Below are 25,798 nucleotides of genomic sequence, written 5' to 3' on the forward strand. Positions count from 1 at the left end.
TTTTTTAATATATTACTCATCTTACTTATTTAAACTTTTGTTTGGATAGAAAATATCTTGACTTTTAAAGTCATTTAAATATATTGAATTTATGTTGGTGACCTTTTAAATTGTTTCATTCTTAAAATGTTTTATTTGGAACTAGCAATTCAAATTTAATTTCTGGGAATTTTTATTCTCTTCAAATTAATTTGCAGAAATTATTCAAATTTCCTAGGTTAGGTTCGTCACAACCTATTTGTAGAAGTTTATGACGATGCTAGATTGTTACTCAATTTATATTATGGAGATTTATAACATTTACAAAATAACTTCCACACTGAATAATAATTCTTTTTAGTGTTTTTTATTATTGATATTGGTGGATGGTATTTTTTGGTCAAAGTTCGTATAGATATTTTAACAAATACTTGCACCATTTTTTCTGATTGGCATTAATCAAAATTGTTTTAATTGATATCGAGCACAATTAAATTCAAAGAAAAAGTTTTAGTGCATTCCCTCCATATTCAACGAATATAAATAGAAAAAAATATATAATGGATGAAAAGGTAAATATGTATAAAATGAATGTGAACGGAAGAAATGAATATAAAATAAGAAGAAAAGAAGAAGAATATGGATGAAAGATAACAGAAGAAAAATATGGATGAAATAAAGTAAAATATATTTAACCCTTAATAAGATTACAAAATTATTTATAGAACATTTAAAAATATTTGAATTTAACTTGTAAATAAGTCAATGTTTTTTTCATCTTACTTTTCCCATCTAAAAGTTTGTATAAGAAACTTTTTCCAAATATATCCATTATCATTATTTTAGAAAATACATTTCGGAACATATATACAATCACTATTTTATACAGTAATTTCTCGGAACATTAATATGTTTGTCAATATTCTCGCAGGTACTTCAAACATCATAATAAAACCAACGACAGTTCTATAAAGTACTTTTAAAATAGAAAAAAAAAAGTGTCCACAAATATTTTTTTCTTTTCTAAAAAGTGATTCTGTTTAATTTTTTTCCCTTTACAAATGTTCTTCTTTAACCTTTTCATATTCGTGTTTCTTGGAAGTGTGAAGTGATGAACGTTGGAAAGGGTTTTGTTGACGAGCTTGCCACTTCACAGGTTTTGAAAGTAGTGTATTTAGTAAAGGAGGTGAGTATAAATAGAATATTTAAATTGAAATGTTAGACCCTAGAGAATAAAGCCCAAGGATCCAAAACATTAGGGCCCATAAAATAAAAACTAACAACAATCGAATCAGTCTGCACAGAAAACTAATTGAAAATGATGAAAAGTTAGATTCGATTTGAAGCATGATGATTTATGAAGACTAAAAATAATAATAATTTTGTACTAAATATGATGAACTATAATACTCAGTATTAAATTAAAATAATGAAAATTCAATTTTGAGTATTGTAATAAAATTCAAAAAGTATTGTTCAGTATCATATTATACTAATATATTAAAAAACCAGTACTTTGTAAATATTATATGTATTAATATACTAAATATTAAAGTTTAATATTGAGTATAATATAGAAATATTCTAATAATAATATACTATCAATAAAAATATATTAAATTGGTTTTCATAATATTTTATTTTAACAAAAGTAATGTTTTTATTATGCATCTTTGAGTATAAAAAATTATTAAGTAAAGTATATCGTACGTTTTCTAAAATTAAATTTAAAATATTTATAGTCCCTCAAATTTTATATAAATTTAGTTTTTCTTCCAATTTTAAAATTAATTTTTATTCTTGTAAATAGAAAATTGTTTGTTTTAATCTTAACTACAAATATGTTAAAGATGAACTCAGAGGAATTGTAAGCCCCTTTTCAGTGCTATAAAGTTTTGGGCCTGGCCTTTCCGGAAGCCCAAGGCCAGCCCTTCAGTAGGACCCCTAACCCTTCATTTCTGTTCCATTTTCAGAAACCAGCTTCTGTTCCCTCTCTTCATCTCAAGCCAAGTTCTCTACTAGGGCTCTCCATCCTCACGTCTCTGAGCTAGCAAAACTCTCCCCTTTTTTCCAGGTAAGCTGACCTTTAGAGCTCAGGGTTCGTTCCTTCTCCTCTTTACTCTGTTTAAAACGCGTGGGTCAGGTTAGGGTTAAGACTCTTAACTTCGTTTTGTCCTCTTTTTCCAGTTTCAGCTTACTGTCATAGTTCTTGGAGCTGTTGTGCTACATAGTTAGGGTCTGGTTGTTTTTGGTGCTCAAACGAAGGTAAGGGAAGCTAGATTCATCGATCTCGAACTATTCTTGGCTGTTTTTGGTCGTTTTTACTTTTATATGCGTGCATAGTGTGCTTTTGTGGGATGAAATTGAGTTGCATGTGTACTTGGGCGATGATCTGAGCCATTCTCGCTGTTGCTTGTGTGCTGACAGTGGTGAGATCTGTTATTCTCGCCCAAGCGAGCTCGTCTCGCCTAGGCGAGAGTATCAGAGTGCTCACTGCCACGAGAACTCGCCTAGGCGACCCATTCCCGTTTTGAGCGACGCATAGTCTCGCTCAGGCGAGAAGGCCTCGCCTGAGCGAGAATTCGTGAAGCCTCCACTGGAGCGCGTCTCGCCTGGGCGAGAATCCGCTGCGTCAGTGAGGCCAGCGTCTCGCCTGAGCGAGTTTGCGAATGTGTGCTATGTTTCGTTGACTGTTTGGATGATTTGTTGCATATATTGTTTGGATCATTCTTCCTAAATATGATGTACGTGAATATGCTTGGGTGTTTGGATTTTTATGAATGAAATTGGCATGCTTGGTATGAGATTGATCATGGGGTTGTGGTTTCGTGATGTTTTAACATGAGAATTGTATGTATGAGATCAAAGTGGTGGTTATGGTATGAGAGACATGAAATTTGTATGTGATTGACGTAATTCCATGAGTCTCGTGGGGAGATCTCATGGTGGTGTGTAGTGTGTATGTTAAGATATGGATTCAAGTAAGGATCGCATCCCGAAACTCTAAAGGGTCAGTGAGTCTCAAGTAGAGCAAGCTGACCCAAGTGGTGAGAGTAGCGGGAGGTCCTAGTCTATGGCAGGATAATGACCTTAGACGTTTAAAGGCTAACCTTGTGCGTGGTAGGGTGAAACCCATTGGAAATGGCTCTGCAGAGCAGTAGAGGCCACCACAAGTGCAAGCGTCCAGTGAATCCGATCTTAATATATTTATCCGGATAATTGAGTCATAGTGTCCTGTTTGTTTGCTATAACATGATGTTTTGTGCCGGTTGTGTTGCATGTTAAGGAATGTTTAAGTACTTGTCTGTTGGATCATGATAAGATTAAATTGCACTAGCTTACCCTTGCATTTTGTGTTGTTTCTGTTATGTTTTCTCTTTTGCGATGATCACCTTCTGGTGGGAGCAGATGAGAGGGAGGTTCGAGATGGATCCGGGAGACGCAGCGGTGCGGCCTAGATTTCCTTGCTTGGATGTCTTAGGAGTAGTTCGTGGCCATGAGGCCTTTTTGTATTAGTTGCCTTGAGGGCAACCCTTTTGCAAGACTGTTAAACTTTTAGAATTGTGTTTTCTTATGGCATGGTTGTATGCCCAGGTTTTCCTCTAAGTACTCCTATGGATGACTGTAATAGTTACTTTTCGTACGTTTCATGTTAATCTGATTGGTTCTCGGTATCAAAATTTTGTGATGCTTTATTTGGTAGAGTAATCTATTAAAATGGGACGTCACAGGAATAACTACTACCAACTATTTATATAACAATTTATTTTAATTTTACATTCTTATTATCATATACATAATATCTTTCTTCTTCTCAAATAGATATTTTGACAATTTAAGAACACAACGTTGGGGCATAAATATGAAAATAATTTTTCTACAAATTATATAAACTAAAAATATGAATATTAAATTATAAAGACTGAAATAAAATTTAAAAACATATTTAAGTCTAATTTTTTTAAAATTATTTTTAATATTTTATTATCATAAAGATAATCCCGTCTAGAAGTTATATTGTGACTAAATTATAAATGTCTTACAAAATTATAGAAATTATATTTTGGTGAAAATAATGTTTTAATATAAAAAATAAATAAATGGTTATAAATGTATAATTAAGTTTATTAACTTATTATTATATTTAATATATGATTTTAATACAAATATAAATATGGTGATAAAAATATAAGTATAAATATAGATAAAACAAAGAATAAAAGTGATCTTTTCCTAATATATAAGAGATAAAAATAACGATTTTAAAATTGTGAAAAAAAATGAATGTTATTTAAAAGCTCTTGTAATTTCACATGATTAAATCATTTGTTTTTTTCTTGTAAATAATATTTAATTTTTAAATTTTAAAACTTGAATTTTTTAAATTTTCAATATTTTTAAATTATATATTTTTTTAATAGAATATCTAGAAGAATTGGTGATATGAGCGTCTTTCAAAAATTAGAAGAATATGATTATTATTGATTAAATATTAGAAAAGAGAAGTATTTATTTTATAACTTCTAAAATAAATATTATCCACCAAATATTAATTTAAAATGACTTTTAAACTCCAAACATACATTTTTAAATATATATTTTAAAAAATTTATAATTATGTGAAATTTAATTAATTTGTCTATTTTTTAAAAAACTTTTGGTGCAATAAGTCATTCCATCTGTAACAGTCAAGATGTGTTCAAATTATTTTCTGCATTCAATGCAAGTTCAACAGCAATGCAACTTTGGTTGAATTTGAAATAAGAAACTTTGTTTCTTACAAATTCTGATGCTATTTCATTTTGAAATCCAAAACTTGTCATCATCATAAAATTACATTTTTTATTATGATGTCTATCCATTCCTCCACCCCCATTGGCTGCAATTGATTCCTTCTTCAAAACGAATTTTGACCCTGTTATCATCATCAATCATGCTTCATTATTCATTATGTTAGCCTTATCCTTTTATACAAAACAAAGTATGGTATTAATTATTGAAAATTTTGTAGATTAAATCAATTAACTATTAAAAATATATATTTGTGTTTTGAAATTTTATATTAAATATATAATTACTGTTGTTTTACTTTTTGTTTAAGAAATAATGGTGAGGGATATTATGTGTGTTATTTTTTTTTTCAAATAACTTCATCTTAAATATTACTATAAATTTTGATATGACATTCAAAGTCCATTAATAATTTATTATTACATAAAATTTTATTAAAATAAAATAAATAAATATAAAGTATGAAAGATTATAGTTCATTAAATATATATGGAGGGAAAAAAATTTACTCAGAATTTTTTATAAATAAACATTAAATTAACTAGTTTATGATCATAATATTTTTTATCAAAAAAGACATAAAAAGGTCAGTATATATTTAAAAACATGCAAGTATTGATACTATTTCCTTCTAAGACTCTGAAATTTATCTCTCGTTGTTTGGCAAAATGTGAAATAAAAATTCTTATTATTTTTCATAAATTTTATGTTGAATGAGTTATGTTCTACATGAAGCATCTTTCATTATTGAGATTGATTCTTATAATATAAACTATCTTTCATTCATCTTATCATCATGATGGGTCAAATGCGTATATATGATTATGTTTGACCTTAGAAACAGTGTTTGAGGAACAGTTTTTTTTTTTATGTAGTTTTTATTCCAATAAATTGGGGAAAATTCGTAGCAAGATATATTTTAAGTAATTTGCAAATTTTTTTTGAAATTCCATTTTAAGAGAGAAACATTTAAAAAAAAAATTATATATTTTTCTCCTTCTGTCCTATAATATTTATTAAACATGTATTCTATTCCTTATAAATACACAGCTTATTATGATGTTTAATTTTGAACAAGAAAAGAAGAAGGAAGACACGTGTTCGCAACTAATAAAACTAGATAAAGTTTTACTTATAGTTTTTTGTTTTGACTTATATCTTATGTGTCAATAATTGTATTGTTTGTTGTAGATTACCACAATATTGAAAGTCTTTTCAGAAAAAGTTAAATTAGAAATCAAGAAAATGTTGTTTCCTTTTTATAGTAGCTAAGCTAACACATCTTAACACGTAATCAAAAGTTTATGTGGAAACATGTTTGATATAGAAAAAGAGAATAATCGAATATATATATAGTCTAAAATTAATGGACCCAGCTCTTTCAAGGATTTTAATACAAATAATAGGTTCAAACTTTGTAGTGAAAATTAACATAGATTATTTTTGAAACCTTAATGCATTTCTTTATATATTCATGGAACTATTTCCATTCTAACTTTATGTTGGATCATGTAATATGTATATTTTTAATTTTTATGTTACTCTTTATTACAATACATAAGGGACTTGACTATTATTTAATGTATTAATATTTTTAGCATCAAGTAAATTAGAAAATTATTTATAAGCAAATAAAAATATTTTTTATAAGTAGGTAAAGTCATGTATATAAAATTAGTCACCAATATTTTTGTTACTAACATTCAAATACAATTTTTAAGCATCGAAATATATTGATCACTAAATATTTAGTTTTTTGTCACCGATTAACCACCAAAATATGTTATAGTAGCTAAATGTTTTTACTTGTTATCATCGATTTAGTCACCAAAATTATTTTAATCAAAATAAAAAATATATCCATTAGCGCTCAAAACCTATGTGTTGCTATATTATCATATATCTATGATTGAATTAGCGATCATTTTTTTTTTCAATTTTAATAAAATTTTGACAAAAAGGGGTTCGATATATTTTTCTTTTATGATCAAACATATTAATATATTTTATTCACTAATTAGTCCCTTATATTTGAAGGTGACTAATTCTTTATTGATCGATTAACAATCAAAATTTCGATGGTTGTTTAGCAACTGAATTAAACATTAATTGTTTACTGTTTTGTGACTAAGATTTTTGCTAGAGGTGTTTAAGACCAATTGAAGCCTTTTATTTACCAAAAAGAAATGGCCGCTAAAATACACTTTTATTTATGCAGTGATATTTTAACATAGCATATGTTCTTCTTACCTTATATACATGAGACATTTTTATTATAAAAATTGAATTAAATATAAGATAATAACACATGGCACTGACGCATGACACTAATATTGTCACGTGACACAAATATTACCACGTGACATAACGCTCACTTGACAAATAAACATTTTTTTAAATTAAGAAAAATTTAAAAAATAACAAAAAAGATCATGATTTGATACCAAGATCACATGACTTTAACTATTTGACCCGTTACAAAAAAGACAATTAACGAAAAATGAAGCTTCATTAAAAAACATATTAAAACTAATACATCTCTCATGTATACCGTATATACATGAGACATTTTTAATATATAAATTGAACTAAATATAAGATAATGACACATCTAACGTGTGATACTAATATGATCACGTGACACGATACTAACTTGACAAATAAATAATTTTTTAAAATTAAAAAAAACAAAATAACAAAAAAACCACAAACTAATATTCAATTGATGTGACTTTAACTATTTGACCGGTTATCAAAATGACTAAATTTACGAAAAATGAAACTTCATTAAAAGAATATTAAAACTACATTAAATAAACTCAACAAAATAAAGATTAAATTAATATTTAAATCTTTATTTTATTTTTAACCACCAGTAATAATACCCAATGCACAATACTTTAAACTAAAAATATAATTAAAATAATTTATTTATAAATAAAAAAGTTACGTAAGAATTTAAAATTCATCCAAAATATAAATAAAGACTAAATTAGTATTTAAATCTTCATTTTATTTTTGAACACCAGTAGTAATGCCCAATCTACAGTTCTTGAAACTAAAAATATAATTAAAATAATTTATTTATAGTAAAAAAATTACGTAAGAGTTTAAAACTCATCCAAAATATAAATTATAAATATTCTGAGAAGAATGAATAAAACAAGATTAAAATTATATAAAGTTTATATATATATATATATATATATATATATATATATATATATATATATATATATATATATATATATATAAAAGCATTTTTGTTTTTGTTGACATTTGTCACAATCTCAATAAATAATTTTGTCTAATGCGAGCAAACTAATTAATATTTTTCAAGAATCAACCAACCTTTTATAACACCTTTTTTAGCTTTTGATTAGTTTTTCAACAGTTTTTTATTATACATAATTTAAATTTAATGGGTTTATAAAACACGAATATGCATCAAAGATAATTTCACACAGCAGTAAACAAAATATAGGATTGATTAAAGTAAATTTTCCATCAAATAACTCACATATTAGGGATAGAAATATGAAAGACTGTTTGATAGAGTTTTTAAATTAACTAACATGATTTTTTTTTCGAAAATAAAATAAACACAACTTTTGAAAAAAAAAAACTATTTAATTAAAGAGGATTTTGGACAAATCGAAAGTTTTTAAATTTATAAAAAAATTTATTTGCATAAATAAAAATAATATTTTTCATTGTTATTATTATTCATAATCTATATCCTTATGGAGTTAAATCTATGTAGAATCCAATTTCCGAGAAAGAAAAGTACGTTAACGGTTAAGAAAAGAAAGGGTGGAATTTGGAAACGGTGCACAGGTAGAGTTGGCACCAGTTGGTCATATATTGATTTTCCACACCAAAAACATACACAACTTGCTTCCTCACTTTCACTTTCACTTTTTTCAGTTTTGATGCTTGCATTCATGCTAACCACCCAATGCGGTTTCCCAGTCCCACACCTATATCCATCAATACCTTACATATTTTTTATCTTATTCATGCAATATTTGATTGAAGTATACCACTTTTTAGATATTTTCAAGGTGGGGATTCACAGATACTCAAATATACATAATTATTTATAATTTTTTATGGATCTCGGGAATATACATTATGAATCATGAATGAGATATAAGTTTAATTTAGATCGATAACATATATACGTAAATGTATACAATTATTTATAATTCTTTCATGAATCTTAAAAAGATACAATATTAATGGAACATAAGTTCAATCCAAATTGACATCATCTCTAATTCAAAACTTTAAGACAATGAATTTATGTGTAAGATCCACTTCTTTTATCTGCCCTTTTTATCTTAAAGGCTGCCCCAAACCTTTGGGCCTTAGGGCTGACCCAAAGGGGAAAACAGACCCTAAGTCTGCCCTAACCACTCATTCCTCTCATTTTGCTGAAACAAATCTCCTACCCCTTTGAGTAGCCGCAATCATCTCCGCTAGGGTTCAGTCTTTGGCCTCCGTCGCGCTTGTTTGAGCCAGTTTCGTCCCGCGTAAGTTGCCTCTCATCCCATACTTCTCTTGTTTAGCACTGTTGTTTCGAGTTCCAACTGGGATCGTGCTAGGTAGCTTCGTTTCATAATGTTCATTTTGTTTCCAGCTCGCTAAACTACTCTAGAAGCTGCCGTATTTCTCTGTTCGTACCCAAGGACCCAGCTGTTAGCCCTTTTCTAGGTAAGGGAAGCTAGGGTTTCGAGTTTTTACGTTATGTTTGGCCTGTGTTTGAGTATATTTACCGTTGCATGGATTGTACGCTGTTTTGAACTTGTGGGGTACCTTGTGGGGGTGTTTGGATGCAAAAACGTGCTTGCTGCAGATGAGATCAAGGGCGGGAGCTAATAATCTTGCCCAGGCGAGTCAGGCTCGCCTAAGCGAGGCTGGCAGAGACTCGCCCACACTATTTGCATGAACCGTCGCCTAGGCGGGTGGTTTGTGTTTTGAGCGAGAGATTGCCTCGCTCAGGCGAAGGGAACTCGCCTAAGCGAGATAGTGCGAATGGCCCTGTCCCAAATTGTTGAATTCTCGCCTAAGCGAGGGGAGCTCGCCTGAGTGAGAGTCCCTCTCGCCTGAGCGAAACCTCGCGGCCTGAGCGAGAATTGGGCGAGATGAGGCGGGGGTGTTGTTTCCATCTTTGTTTGTGGGTGTTTAATACATGTTGGGTTGGATTGCTATGTCAAAACTATGAATGAGTGGATTTGCATGAATAAGGGTGTGTGTGGGTTGTAAATGATGAATCTGGATAAATCTTGGCATGTGATTTCAATGAGATGGTTGGTATCAATATGACATGGTATTGGTGTGAGAGGAAGTACTTTATATATGGTTGGGAATAACGAGTTGGCATTGATTTGACCTGTGATAAATGAGGGTTGGTTACAGAAGTTGGAATGAGAATTTCTAAACAAGATGTATGTATTATTGCCTGGCTGTTTGTGTATATAATTGGTATGGAGTCAGTACGTAATTCCTTGAAGTCTCTAGGTGGGACTTTAGGGTCGTGCTTCAGTGGTCGGGACGTAATCCCATGGTCCCTGTTAGTGGGTGTTCATGGTGGTGCCCCATCTATATAACTTGGTAAGGATTCAAGGTAAGGATCGCATCCTGACACTCTAAGGAGTCAGTTAGTCTCACTTTGAGCGGACTGACTCCTGTGGTGAGAGTAGCAGGAGGCTTGAAATTCATTAAGGGCTAACCTTGTGATGAGGGAAATTGATTCATTGTAACACTTGTAACACATAGCTCGGGGGTGAGCAGAGGTATCCACCACAAGTGCAAGCGTCCGCTAAATCCGACTAGGTTATATGTATCCGGATGAGTCGAGTCTTAGTGTATTGTTTGGAAGGTCTTAACATGCTTGTGTGATATTAGTGAAATGGACTGTGAATATGTATCTGATTATTTTTGATGAACTGATTTTGGCTCTAGCTTACCCTTTGCTTGTTTATTTGCTCTGTATGTTGTCCTTCTACTCTTGCGATGATCATCACTTTGTTGATGGGAGCAGATGCGAGAGGCACTCATGGTCAGCAGAGGAGAGATGACCCCGCTACGTAGTCTTTTGGGCTGGACTTCACGTTCCTTTGGTTTTGTTAGGGCTAGGGCCCATGTATTGTTTGACTCTTTAATACTCTATTCCTCCGGTTAGACTTTTATCTAGTTCCCTTGACATCGTGGTGTGCCTATAATTGTAGGGGTTGTGTATGAGACCCCAGGACTACGCTATTGATCTATCCGCATGTGACGTTTCTTTTAATTTTGCTTAATAATTAAATGGGACGTTACATTATGTGTTTTTTTTATATAACACTCAACTTTCTCATTTACGACTTAAACTTTATATTTGGATTTCTAACAATTTTTAATATTAGAGATCTCATATTGATTAGAGATAAATTACTGACAAATATTTTTGTCAATAAGATTTGTTAGTAAACTAAAATTTGTATTATCAACAAAAATATTTGTAGGTAAATTAAAATTTGTATTATCAACAAAAATATTTGTAGGTAACGCATCTGAAGGTTAATTCCTTTGGTAAATTATATTTCTAATTTCTCATAGATTTTTTTATCGGTAAATTCCTCGATAAATTGAGTGACAAATTTTTTGTCATATCTGATGAAGATTTTTATATATTAAGACAAGATGGATGAGAAGAAGAAGAGGATGAGGAGAGGTGGAGGAGGAGAAGGAGGTCGAAGTTGGTGGTGGTATTAAAGACGCGACGGTGACAAGGACGACAACTTAGTGTGACGAGCCGGAGGTGCAATATAGGTGCAATGTGGTTGTCGAAAGGTGGAGGAGGAAAAGGAAGAGAATAGAAAAAGAGGACGAAGGGGGAGGAGATGATGAACTGAGGTGACAATGGTTGACACAACAATGATGGTGGGACAAGGAGAAGAGGAAGAGAAGAAGAGGAAGTATGTGATTTTTTTATCCTAGTAAATTTGTAATTTAAGTTATTGTCTTGTTGGATAATACAAAAAATTACGAATTAATAGATATAAAAATTTACAACTAATAGATATGTAAAGATTAAAATAGTTTTATCCTTTCAATTGTTATTGTATTTTTTAGTGATAATATATAATTTCAGTTTTATATATATATATATATATATATATATATATATATATATATATATATATATATATATATATATATATATAGATAAATTTCACGTGTCGAATTAATAAATGCAAAAGGAGTTAGATTTTTGGTGATGTGTACAACTCATAAAACCCTAACAATTTCAACCATGTATTTTTAAGCCACTAATTTCGAGTATACCCTGCCTAACACAAAATATGGTGGAGTGAGATAAATTAACTAGTTGACCTAATATTTTAATAAAATCAAAGTTTAATTAAGTAATTTGGTTTAAAATGTTTACCGTTTAACTTATTACTTTTTTAGTATTCTTAAAGAAAAATCAAATCTATGTTATTACTTTATTTTATTACCCAATTTCTTTAGTAAGAATATTACATTCAAATGAAATTTAGTCTACATTATTAATATATTTTAAGTTTTTTTTACTATTTTTTAATTTAAATAACTTTCAGGAAGTAAAAGAATATTTCTTATTTCTCTTCTTTCTTTTTCAACTTTTTAGTTGGTATCATAAATGAGATAGATTAATATTTTTAGTTTGTTTGGTTTGATGTGTTAAAATAGCTACGAATAGCCTAGTTTGTGTTATCTCAATCAAACTATTTCACTAATTAAATGATTTTAAAGATGTGTATTATTAGGATTGCACTCCCATTTTTCACACTTTTCAAATATTTTATTTTATTCATGTATGTCACATTATCATTGTATGCAAGTGACAAATAAACACTTGTGTCTTTCTTCTTATTATGTCATTTGTTAGTGTGATACATTGGTCACACAATTGAAATAATTAAGAGATCTAATTCACTTAATCAATACCAAAAGCTCATAATTGCAATATTAGGGAGATTAAGGGCGTGTTCGTACGAGTGAATCCAGCCAATGAACTGAATTGTGAAGATTACAAAAAGAATTTGTGTTCGTTTTGAGATATTAACACAGATGAATTTGCGGGATAAAGATAAAAGTTCATTCCTCCACTACAGAGAAGATTTGAGAGGATCAATGCAAAATTTACCCATATAACCTCATTTTATTCAAAGCCAACCGTATAAGTCTTGTCTTATCTATATATATATATATATATATATATCTCTCTCTCTCTCTATATATATATATATATATATATATATATATATATATGATAATAATAATTATTAGTAATAATATTAATAATAATTTGAAGTGATAGTAATTATTAAATAATAATAATAATTTAATATAATTTATTTTTATTAAAATTTATTAAATAATAGTTTTTAAAATATAATATTTTTAATTAATTTAAGAATGATCTTGTATAATTTTATTATAGAGGGTATTTTAGTAATTTTTAAATTTTATTTATTATAATTTTTTATTTAATCTATCACATCACTCAAATCATTCACCTACTTTCACAAAATTCATTTCTAAATCCACTCATTTTACCTTCTAAATCCTCTAAAAAAACACACATATTCATCCACTCAAATCTACACAAATCAATCACCACACTCTCTCTCAAATCCATCTTCTCAAGCGAACACAACCTAAGGGTGTGTTCTTATGTGAGTGATGATTTGAGGGAAAGAAAGATTATTGATTTGGGTTGATTAGAATGTGAGGTTTATGTTGTTCTTTTTTAAGGATTTGGGGGTGATAGTAGAGTGTATTTGAGAGTAATTTTTGTAAAAGTTTGTGAATGATTTGACTGATGCAATTAATAAAAAATTAAATTTAATAGATTAAAATATAAAATTATCTAATTGTCTTTGATGTTAAAATTAATATAAAGTGGTATTTCAATGAGTTATAAATATTTTAGTAAATTTATTTTTTAATAATAAAGTTTAAAAAAATTGTTAATCAAAATAAAAAAGAATAAAACATATTTGACATAAAAAATTAAATATTTTAATTTTAAACACTAAAAATGAAAAAAAAAACTATTAGAATCAGTTTCAACCACAGTAGTACCAATTCCATCTCCCTTCAACCACAACAGAATTTGTTCCCAAAAAAAAGATCTGATTCCCCAGAGCATTATGTCCATGGTGGCTGCATCATTTCATGCGTGATAATATGAAAATAAAGCAAAGCTATTTGTGTATAATGACTTTGTCCACTCTCAAATGCTCTTCAACCTAGCGGAATCCCCTCAAAACATTAATTTCGCAATTTCGTACTTCACATCGTCTCCAAATTGATCCAAAAGAACATATCTCACATCGTAAATTAGCGCTTGATAATTTGTTTGAATAATAAATGAATGTAAAAGTACGTTGTCTAAAAGTACATTTAATTTTTATATTTAAACATAATTTAAAGTGGTCAACGTCTCAATTTCAATTTCAGTTCCAAACAGTCGGTTTATATCACATATGTAGTGTTAATACTTTATTTACACACGAATCAATTTTTGAATTTGATGTTATATATTACTACTTTTCTCTAACTTCCGTAATGTCATTTTTGTTCAATATAACTTAATTTTTGCGAAGTAAGTACGAGAAAGTTATTGTTTACTTGCATTCTTTTAGAGACACTTATCATGTCCTAATTGCGTATATTGAGCATTTAATTTTAATTATTATTTTCTAAATATACTCTTTAATCGTAATTTAATTTGAGTTGATAACTAGCTAAAAAGAATACTATCCTTTCACTACAAGAATATCACTGTTTAGCTTCCAAAAATGGCGTCAGCCATATTGAGAAGCAAAAGGGCGTGGACTTAACCTACGCACAACCCACTCTATAGTATTTATAAAAAAAAAAATAAGAGTAATTGTTTTTATCGTCGGCTTGGCCGACGCATGATATAAAATTCAATCGACGCATATGGATTCAATAATTAGCGTCGGCTGGCCCACGCATATATCTCTTAAATAAAAAAAAATATTTAATTTTAGTTTATGTTTCGCGGTGCCCTTTTTCTTAATTTCATTTTGGCTCCACCATTTGGTTTCTCTAACGTAAACCCTTTGTCCCCTCTTCCGCAACAGTGTGCCACAACCATAACCATTGCATCATTTCTCAATATTAGCCATCTCTTTTCTACAGTGAGTGCGAGATGAGAAGGTTTGGAATTGGTTTAGCGGAATCGGGGGTTCCTGTGAAGGCGACTTCGTTCCCTAATCTATCATAAAGAGCGTCTGTGACTGTGGGGAGTTGGTTCTGCATTCACTGTAAGGGCTTCCTCATTCTGCACTCTTTCAGGATCTATCGCACACTGCATTGGTCCGAAAGCATCGCTTCCGTGCTCAGCTTCAAAGCTCCTTCCAACAACACTCTTGCTTCTCCGTTCCAGTCACCCTACGAGCCAACAACGGGAGCAAAGAGATTTCAGTTTCCATTTTCAATTTCCCGTAACTCCTTATCCCTCTCTTTCTTAATTTTGGGTTTTTCCGATTAGGGTTTCTTTGTTGTGTGTGTTGGGATGATTAAATTGGATTGATTTTGTGTCATTCTTGCTTTTTATATCTGCGTGATGCACATTCTGGGAGGCAGGTTCGGGGAGGCTTTGTTGATGTTTAAGAGATGTTTTTCAATTGCAGCTCTTTAATTTGAACACCAAGAGTGAAGGCTGCATTATCCAGTGAAGGCTGCATTATCCAGTGAAGATTCAGAACTGGTTGGTGTTGGTCATTAAGCGTTTTAAGTGGAGGTAAATAACTTTTGGAGAGTTAAAATATTGAATTGTGTGTTTGCTGCTATTCTTTGAGACATTAGCATAGTAGGTGCTTCACAATCTCACATTTTACTGATATGGAAACTTGATGGCAGAGGGACTCACTAATTAGGACTCACACATGTAGTATTATTGCACTGCAGTAATTTCTGAGTTTTTTTTCATTGTAAGTTTTCTCTTATTCTGAGTTTTTGGTTTATTTCACATTGTGATTAGAATAAAGATTAATCCACACATTAGCTGTTGCAGATGGATGAAGCTGAATTTTAAGAATATATATATATATATATATATATATATATATATATATATATATATATATATATGTATATATATGTATGTATATGTATGTATATATACATACATATACATACATATATACATATATATATATATATATACATATGTATATATATGTATATGTATATATATATATATGTATATATATATATATATACATATATATATATATACATATATATATATATATATACATGTATATACATATATATATATATATGTATATACATGTATATATATATATATATATATGTATATATATATATATATACATATATATATATATATATATATATATATATATTTCTACTGTTTTCACACACCCTGTTATGCATTTCTGGTTTATCCATAAGAAATATATATTTGCGTACTGGAAAACTTTATGAAGATTATTTTTAAGTACATACTTTTTTCTGGTTTGCACATACTTTTTACAGATTTTTTCTAAGTACATACTTTTTTTTGGTTTGCACATACTTTTTACTACCAAGTGGCTTCATCAATCACAGATCACTGGAACAGGGGGTGTCTTTGTTTAAGTCACACTTAACTCCCATAATCATGTATTGGATTAGTTAATTATGCTTTAAACACATAATTATAATATTTATTCTAAAGTGAACTTTGTAAGCGAAAGTAAAGTGAAAAGAGAGAATTACATAATAGACATTAGAAAAAGAGAGGTTCAAAGATTACTATTGATAAACGTTGTTAGAATTATTATACGTATTCAAAGTTGGTATAATGTGAGATATTGTTATTAGAACTTAGAATTGGTATAACTTTCTTAAAGTTCACAACTTTTTATGCTTGATTAATTAGTGACAAATAGGATAAAACATAATGACTTTACTATTTATGGCTTAGATCTAACATCGAATGGTGTGGAAAAACTTTTAAATTTAAGAGGTTTTCTTGGTGTGTCATCCCTCACTCATTCATCATGGTGTGTCATCCCTGGGGACTTGGTTGCAAACATTCATCATGGTGTGTCATCCCTCACTCAACCTTCTACTTTAGCCCACACAATTCATCCAAGACCAGGACAGTTGATTGAGACAGAGAGGCTTCTAGAAGAAGTAAAACAAGCCACTATGAGAGCTGATGAAACTGATAAAAAATATGCTCTTGTTCAAGAAGAATTGAGTTTGATCAAGCAACAATTAGCCATGATGTTGGAGAAACAGGGTGGAGGCAGTTCAACAGGCACCAGTCGCGTGCATCCGCATTATGATGAGGACTTGGATGATCATCCAGTTCCTTGAAGATGGTACATATTTATTTTTGTTCAAATTGTGTATACATTTTCTAAAAATTTACTTTCTTAATTATATTATAGGATACTCATAAAGTGACTTTAGAGATTAATGTCTTACATTTTAGTTTTTCATTTTTCAAGTTTTCTTGTATCATTCTCTTTTCCATTGCGGATGGTGGCTTGGATGTGGATGCTAGTAGGTTTTGCTGCAAATAACTAGTTAGGCTTAGTATAGGCTAAGTAGGAAAACATAGAATGAAATGTTAGTGGGAGTGTAATGCCAATATTGGCACTTTTTGTCTGACTGTAATCTGATCTTAGAATGCTAGTGGGATTGTACTGCCAATATTGGCACTTTTTGTTTGACTATAATCTGATCTTAGACTCCAGGATTTTTGTGAAACTCACAACTAACTTTATGTTTGCAATTTCAATTGTAAATGAATGAAATCATATGTTTGATTTCTGGATTGAATGAATGAAATCATATTCTGGATTGCTAGATTGATTAGATTGTTTGAAATGTGTCTGGATATGTATTAGATGGAGGTTGAGGAATCGATTAGGCTTCTGGGATCCGCTTGGAAACATATTGGTCATTTCAAATTATACACTAATTTGCGTAGGCTTAGCCCACGCAAGGCCGACGCTAACAATTGAATTTCTAATTGTTTGCATCGGCCAGACCCACGAAAATAACCTATTTCAGCTTCTATTTTTGTATTTCGTGGGCTTAACCCACGCATAGCCCACGCAAAAGTCAGAACATTGCGTTGAAATCTTCCTATTGGCGTCGTATTGACCGACGAAAATTATTTGAATTTCTAATTTTTCGTGGGCTTAACCCACGCATAGAAAATTATTATTATATTGGTTATTCATTGTCGTCGGTTAAGCCGATGAGAAATTCGCAGAAATAGTGCGTCCCCATTTAGCTGACGCAAATGACCTTTGCATCCAGGAAATGGACGTGGGTCACGTTGCCGTCGCTTGACCGACGCCAAGTGCATATTATCGTCGGCTTTTTCGTTGTAGCGTAGGTTTTTAGCCGACGAAAAAATCAAAAATTCTTGTAGTGTTTTATATCTTTATTTATGTTGGAAGTCTCACGTCGACTAGATATAAGACTAATTCATAATTCATAATATATAAATGAGGTGCAAACTTCACCTTATAAACCAGTTTTGTGGGGTTGAGTTAGGCTTAAAACTCACTTCTAACATGTTATCAGAATCACGTTAAAACCTATTCTAGCAAACTTTCTTGGACATTCTATTCCACCCGATATCGAACCACTAACGGACCACCCACTAATTTCTTGTCCACGCACGAGATGAATATACCTCGGCATGAGAGGGTGTGTTGGAAGTCCCACATCGACTAGAGATAAGGCTAGTTCATAATATATAATACAAGCCAATTTTGTAAGGTTGAGTTAGACTTAAAGCCCACTTCTAACAATTTATCTCAATATTTATTTTTCTCAAGTGCTTATCCAATTATGTTTATTCTTTTCCTTCTTGTTTTTAAATTGAATTTTTAATATTTAAAAATAAATCACCTAATAATTAACTTAATTTTTTACCACAATATGTAGACTATTTATTATACATGCAATATTAAATAAAAACACGTATACTATAGATAAATTATAAAAACTAATATTAAATAAAAAAATAATTCTTTTATATTTTTTATAAAACATGGGTCTTATTCAAAAGAAAAAGAGATTACATTATCAAAACACAAATCTTAATCAGAGCAAAATTATTGCTGCTGCGTTAGCACGTGTTTCTCGAGTCAAGAAGAATCCAAATTTAAAAAAAGGTTGTGGGGGTAACAGCTGGAGAAACTTTAGAAACACAATGATGTATACATAACCATAAAAAATACTATAATTAGTTTACATTTTGGCTTGTAAAAGAAAGGAAGAAAATCATATTCAACGTGTTCTAGATTATTTTAAAACTAAATAAACTTTTTAACAAAATATTAATTAAAAGTTTACCATGGAACCGACAAAAGCAAATTCAAAGACAATTTATTCTGTATAAACTATATTAAACACCTAATAATATAATTATAGTAATGACATAAAATGTGCTTTTCTGTATCAAAATTTGTTGCTAGTCTGTTAAAAAAAATTATTTTCCAATTTTCAAATTTCAAAATAAATCATTTTTTGATAATTTTTTGTACATAATGTGCTTATTTGGTAACTCGTTGGATAAAAATATCAATTAAGAAAAATAAAATAAGATTAAGTGGACATTTATATTCAATATTTAATTTATATAATTGTTGGATTGATTAATATGATATATTTCGAAAAATTTCACATTGTCTAGTATAAGTTAGAGAGTGGACATTAGTTAGCATTGATGCAGGGAATATGGTAAATTTATGCACAAACATTAGCTAATATTTATGCAAAGTGTATGAGGATTATACGCGTGCATTGGTTAGCAGTGATGCATGGTGCATGAAAATTCTTGAAATAGTTTAATTCTAAGTGAATATATATACTATCTATGGTGGAGTATGATTGTTGGTATATGCATTGGAGATGTGTTTATTTTAACCAATGTGAAGATTGTTGAACTGATGAAAAATAATACATGTCTTAGGAAATCTCACATCGTCTAGGATAGGTTAGAGAGTATGTGTTGATGACTAATGGACTCTATGTCCATGGTATTTCTTGCCGTAGTAAAAAACACTTTAAGTTTATATTTGACTTTTCTTCTATTTTTGTAGTAGAGTATTGTGTGGTTTAAGTTAAATTTTTACTTTGGAGAGTGTGAATATACTTGGGGTTAAATGTATGAGAAAATGGTCTATGTATTGTACAAATTTTAACATAGTGTTATTCTGTAAACAATGTATGTGATTTTTTTATCCGGTTCTTGAGTTTCATGTTATATCTTTGTTTATCTTTTTTTTATTTATTTATCAGTTAGTAGGGTGGTTTTTGGAAATAAAGACAATAATATTTTTTAATTGTGACACATTTTTCCCAACAATAATTTACCAAATCCCATTTTTTTATTAGTTAAAGTATTATGAATTAAAGTTTATAATTAGCTATTTTAAAATTTCATTATTAATATAGAAAAGAAAAAGAAAATATTCAATCTATCTTTTGACACAACTAACATCAAATAATATTTGAATGATTTTAATTTTGAAAGAACCACGTTAAATAATATTATAAATATTACGGTGTATATTTTAAAAACATGCCTAATAAAGGAATATAATATACTTTAATATTGTTTTTTTAATCAGCATATACTTTAATATTGTAGTTGAGTGTGAAATATTTCTAAAATATCTGATAAAGGTGTTCGGCAAAAATATTTATGGAAATATAAGAGAGGTGTTCCATCTTCCAAACCACTTCAAAAACAAGAGTCTATAATTTCAACGAAACGACAACATGTTTTCTACAAGATCTCTCCATATTCATCTTTCAGTTGAAATTGCTACATTTCACTCAACATGACGATGCTTCCACAACTTCTCAATCTCCAAAACTAGAAATAGTTTGTGGGCAAAGTCAACAACAAAATGATGAACTTTAACATCATCTTTTGACAAAGAATATTGTTGTTGTTATTATGCTCCAAATTTGATCAAAAGATAAGGTGTCATGTACATTAACGAATTTAGATTCTCAATATTAATATTTTTTTATTGTGTCTTCCTAATACATCGATTATTATTAATTTTAATATTTTAAAATAAATAAATAAAATATTTAAAATATATTTAAAATATTTAAAATATTAATATATTGATTATCACATTTTAGTGTTAAGCAGAATACAATAAAAAAATATCAGTAAAAATAATTGGACTCTACATTGCCCCTTTTTGACCTTTTACAACTACAACCCCATGTAACTACCATCATTACCACCAATTGGACCCGCGCCTCAACCACCTTGGCTACCTCCTCACGTCTCAAATTCATGTCTTTTCCTTGTCCATTCCTTTTGTCAAGCCAAAAGAGGATATGAGAATGTTTTGGAGAAATTTAGATGTTTATAAAAAATGTTACAAAAATAAATCACAGTTGAATTGGGATTCTAAAATCTATTTTGAAACAATTATTTATCATATATATATATATATATATATATATATTAATAAAAATCATTAATTAAAGAAAAATTAAAATTTGTATACTTGTTTGTTTTTTTTTATTACTGAGATTAAGTTTAAGTAGTTGTAAATCACCGAATTTTACTTTAACATAGATGTTGTAAATATTATTTTTATAAATAATTTCAAATATTATTCTAATTGTTTCATTATATATTCAATATTCTTTTATATAAGTCTCTTTTAAATTATTATTCATTTATTCATTTGCATATTGTTTTAAAGTTGAATACTAGCAAAAAAAACACTAGTATTTTCTTTCCAAGGTATACTTGATAGATCTAAGTTTAACAAACCATTTATTTGGTTTTGATTGCATGTTTAAATAATTAATTGTAAAACGTAATTCAGGCGTACTAGATTATTTTAGACATAAATTACTAGTTTAGTATAAGAAATGCAAGTTGTGTTGTTGAATAAATGGTTATGCAAGCATGGTTTAAAACGTGTTTCGTCTAAACAATCAAGTGTTATGCACGTACATTATTTGAAAACTTTTTCTTCAACAAATAATAAATAGGAAAATGATATTTTAACTCACTTTTTTTGACCAACTTTTAACTCATCGCTTCAATCATCGTTAAATCATCTTTTATTTTTTTTAGTAATGTGATGTGATGATCTAATGGTGATTGAAGTGGTGGGTTAAAAGTGGGTAAAAAAAAGGTTAAAGTATCATTGTCCTAATAAATATACTTCGTTTGACATATATATGCAAGCCTTAAGCATTTTATGCTTGTAAGAATTGTACACTTCTTCTTTATTTCAAGAAGATCTCACGACATCTTGTCAACATCCATATCTTTAAAAAACATGCTGAAAGTTGTTTTAGGCAAACATCTTCTTTGAAAAAAGAGAGGCTAATATCAATGCTACAAAGTTAGTCAATCGTATCAATCCTTGGCTTTGTTCAAAATATGGAGAAAATCCACATACACGTCTCTAAAGCTTTGCCTTGTTCCAAAGGTGTTGCAAAAGAAGTTACATGAATTCAATGTATATGTCTTAAAGCTTCAAAGCATGCTCAAACACAAGAACAAGTAGTAGCAAAGGAAGACCCTGACAATTGTGATTGTTGGAAGTCTCACATCGATTAGAGATAAAACAATTTCATAGTATATAAGTGGGGTGCAAACTTTAATTTACAATTCGGTTTTGTGAGGTTGAGTTGGGCTTGAAGCTCACTCCTAATATGGTATCAAAACTTAAAAGAAAAAACCTATCATAACGAGCTTTTTTGGACATTTTGTTTCACCCGCTATTGAGTTGCTAACGGACTACCCATTAATTTCTAGCCGAGTTTGTAGGGTTAAGTTAGACTTAAAGCTAATTTCTGACAGCTCCAAAGGATTTTCAACAACTAAAACCTTATATATAGAAGATCTCTATTGAGAAGGTAAGTTGACAAAAGTCTTACAAAAATATTTCTTTCTTGTTAAAATTGAAATTTGAAAATCTTTGAAAAAAAATTTTATTTCACCTTTTTTTATTTATCATTAACTAAAAACATTTTTTTATATAGTTTTTAAAAATATATTTATTTATCTGAACAAGATTGGGTGTTGACATTACTCACAAGTGATTATGATAAAAAAATATTAAATAATGACTAATTTTAGTAACCAAAAATATGTTAGAGACTATTTTCCTAATTAGAGACCAATTTATAAACAATTATTTTGGTAGCCAAAACCTTGGTAACTAATGTTAGTGATTAATTTAGAAACCAACTATTTTGGTAGTCAACATCTTGTTAGTTAATGTTAATGACAAATTTAAAAATCAATTTATAATAAAAATTATTTTAATTATCAATTTTGAAACTAATTATAATTTTTTGGAACTATTTTAGTTACCAATAATTGTAATTTTTAAATTGATATTTAAATTAGTCTTTAAATTTGTCACTATACAATAACTAATTATTTTTGTTACTAAAATTGATCATTATTCAAAAAAATTTTTATACTATACTATAATTTTATAAATCACAGATATGTATCAAACACAGATACATGATGCATAAAGTATCGGTACATCATTCTATGACCTGATATTTATAATCTTATACAAAAAGTAGATGAAATACTTACGTGTATTACGATTAAATGCGTATTTTTAAGCTTTAATTATTTTTCCTTAATATATAATAATATTTAAGTATTAATTTATTTTATATGTAATTTTAAATAAATATAAATGAATAAAATATACAAGGTCGATTTGGGAAGTGTGAAGTATGATTTTGATGCAATAGATGGTTAAAAAAGTGTAAGTTTTTGGCCAATATCTCACCATGTCTGGTGTTTCCTTTTACCTTGCTTCTTCATCTGTTATTTAATAAAGAAAGGGTACATATGATTGAAATTGAAAAGAGAAAGACTGAAAGGTCAAAAGAAGGTCTTAAGGGGGAGTGGGGAATCGTTTTTGTAAATTGCCCAAACACCCACCCAATCTTATCACGTTTTGACTTTCCCCATTCCCAGTATCACCACATTTGCACACGCGCTGCATAAAGCGGCGCCATACCGCAACCCAATCCCCAGAATATGCCACGTCACACCTTCTCCATCAAAACCCAGTCACCCTATCATTCCCCTTCTTCCTCACCAACCCTAGTCTAAGCTATATATATCCCCATCCCGTTAACCTCATTTCTCTCTCCCCTTTTCTCTTTTCTCTTTCGCTCGCCCTCATCCGTTCCGTTCGTTTTTTTCCCTCTGCAAAATTCTCTTCTCGACCAACAAAACCCAGGCCCTCCAAATTAGGGTTTCTCCCCGGGAATGTGATTCAGCGCGCGGCACGCAGAGCGAACATCAATGGCGGAGAAGACATTCGGCGGCGTGATAGGGTATGCCCTGGCGCCGAAGAAGCAGAACAGCTTCATCCGCGACTCATTGGTGAGTCTAGCGAAATCGCGAGGGATCGAACTCGTGCGCGTCGACTCGGACAAGCCCCTCGCGGATCAGGGCCCCTTCGATTGCGTCCTCCACAAGCTCTACGGCGACGATTGGAAACGCCAACTTCGAGAATTCCAGTCTCGCTTCCCAAATGCGGTTATCCTCGACGCGCCCGAAGCGATCGAACGCCTCCACAACCGAATCTCGATGCTGCAGGTCGTGTCGGAACTCCAAATCCAGGACCGAACCGAGACCTTTGGGATCCCGAAGCAGATTGTGATATACGACAAGGCCACGCTAATGGACCCCCAGGCCGGGGAGAGTCTCAAGTTTCCGGTGATTGCGAAGCCGCTTGTGGCCGACGGCAGTGCTAAGTCGCACAAGATGGCGCTTGTGTTCACGCGTGACGCGCTCGATAAGCTGAAGCCCCCGATCGTGCTGCAGGAGTTTGTCAACCACGGCGGCGTGATCTTCAAGGTTTACGTGGTGGGCGAGCACGTGCGGTGCGTGAAGCGCAAGTCCCTCCCCGATGTGTCGGAGGAGAAGACGGTGGGCGTTTCGGAGAACCTTCTGTCGTTTTCGCAGGTCTCCAACCTGGCTAACCACGACGCTGGAAACGACAGCGATGGCTATTACCGGCTGATGCATTTGGAGGACACCGAGATGCCCCCGAATGCCTTCGTCGTCGACATCGCTAGGGGCCTCAGGCGGGCTCTCAAGTTGAATCTCTTCAATTTCGACGTCATAAGGGACGCTCGATATGGCAACCGATACCTCATCATCGATATCAATTATTTCCCTGGCTACGCCAAAATGCCTGGATACGAGGCCGTTTTGACCCAGTTTTTCTGCGAGGTCATGTTGAAGAAAGAGCAAGAAGAACAACAGGGGGAGAGTCACGTTCCCGTTTCTACCAAGGACAATGAGGAATCTTTTCAGGTCTGAGATAATTTTGTCACACAGCTCAAATGTGTTTCTCCTTCTGTACTTGTCGTTGGTTGGTGGCTTTTGGGTAACCATACTTTCCCCAGTGGACCCATTGGCCTCATTGGTTGGTACTTGGTAATGGTAGGCACGAGTTACACATTTCCATTTAGGGTGCAGTTGGTACAGTAGGGTTGGTTGTGGCTAGTTTTTAACCTCTTAACATGTATATTCCTTCCACCATTGCTTTGTGGAGATAGGTACCTTTTCAAATACCCTCAACATTTAGGAAAGTTGTATTTTGCGGCTTAAGATACTAAGCTAGAAACTGTTTTACCTTGTGCCCTTTTTTCCACTCAATAACTTTTTTTTTTTCCTATTTTGCCAAATTCTATTCTCATTTTGCATATCTTGCTTTGGTTTACATATTCTGTCTACTATTTTCTTGTGCAGTTATCTGTTCCTTCGATATTTTTCAGTGTCAAGGTCCTTAATTGTTATTATGCTAATGAATATTCCTTAAAGATGATCAGTAGAATAAGGTGGAACATGATAAATCGTTATGCCGCTTTTGGATCTATCTTTAAATATCTGAAGTATTTGAACTATTGATTGAGTAAAAGGCTTAAACAATGATTGTATTGTTTA

At 30.8% G+C, this 25,798-nt stretch overlaps 1 protein-coding gene and 1 long non-coding RNA gene across 2 annotated transcripts; both read left to right on the forward strand.

Annotated features, from left to right (window-relative positions):
* The first annotated feature begins 1,962 nt into the window (after positions 1-1,962).
* On the forward strand, positions 1,963-3,645 carry LOC114175741 (uncharacterized). The gene is made up of 3 exons (XR_003602899.1): positions 1,963-2,053; positions 2,167-2,244; positions 3,388-3,645. It is a non-coding gene; the product is annotated as an uncharacterized LOC114175741 (long non-coding RNA).
* Positions 3,646-23,774: 20,129 nt separating this feature from the next.
* On the forward strand, positions 23,775-25,557 carry ITPK1 (Inositol 1,3,4-trisphosphate 5/6-kinase family protein). The gene has a single exon (XM_028060547.2). It carries the CDS (start codon positions 24,146-24,148, stop codon positions 25,169-25,171), a length of 1,026 nt encoding a protein of 341 aa, XP_027916348.1. The 5' UTR covers positions 23,775-24,145; the 3' UTR covers positions 25,172-25,557.
* Positions 25,558-25,798: the final 241 nt, after the last annotated feature.

This window comes from Vigna unguiculata, chromosome 3 (genome assembly GCF_037176805.1).
Source record: "Vigna unguiculata cultivar grain cowpea cultivar isolate G323 ecotype 2 chromosome 3, ASM3717680v1, whole genome shotgun sequence".
NCBI classification, from domain to species: domain Eukaryota; kingdom Viridiplantae; phylum Streptophyta; class Magnoliopsida; order Fabales; family Fabaceae; genus Vigna; species Vigna unguiculata.

Bases quoted from the DNA above. Each gene is read 5' to 3' on its own strand.
- ITPK1 (XM_028060547.2), top strand. From the start codon at position 24,146: ATGGCGGAGAAGACATTCGGCGGCGTGATAGGGTATGCCCTGGCGCCG.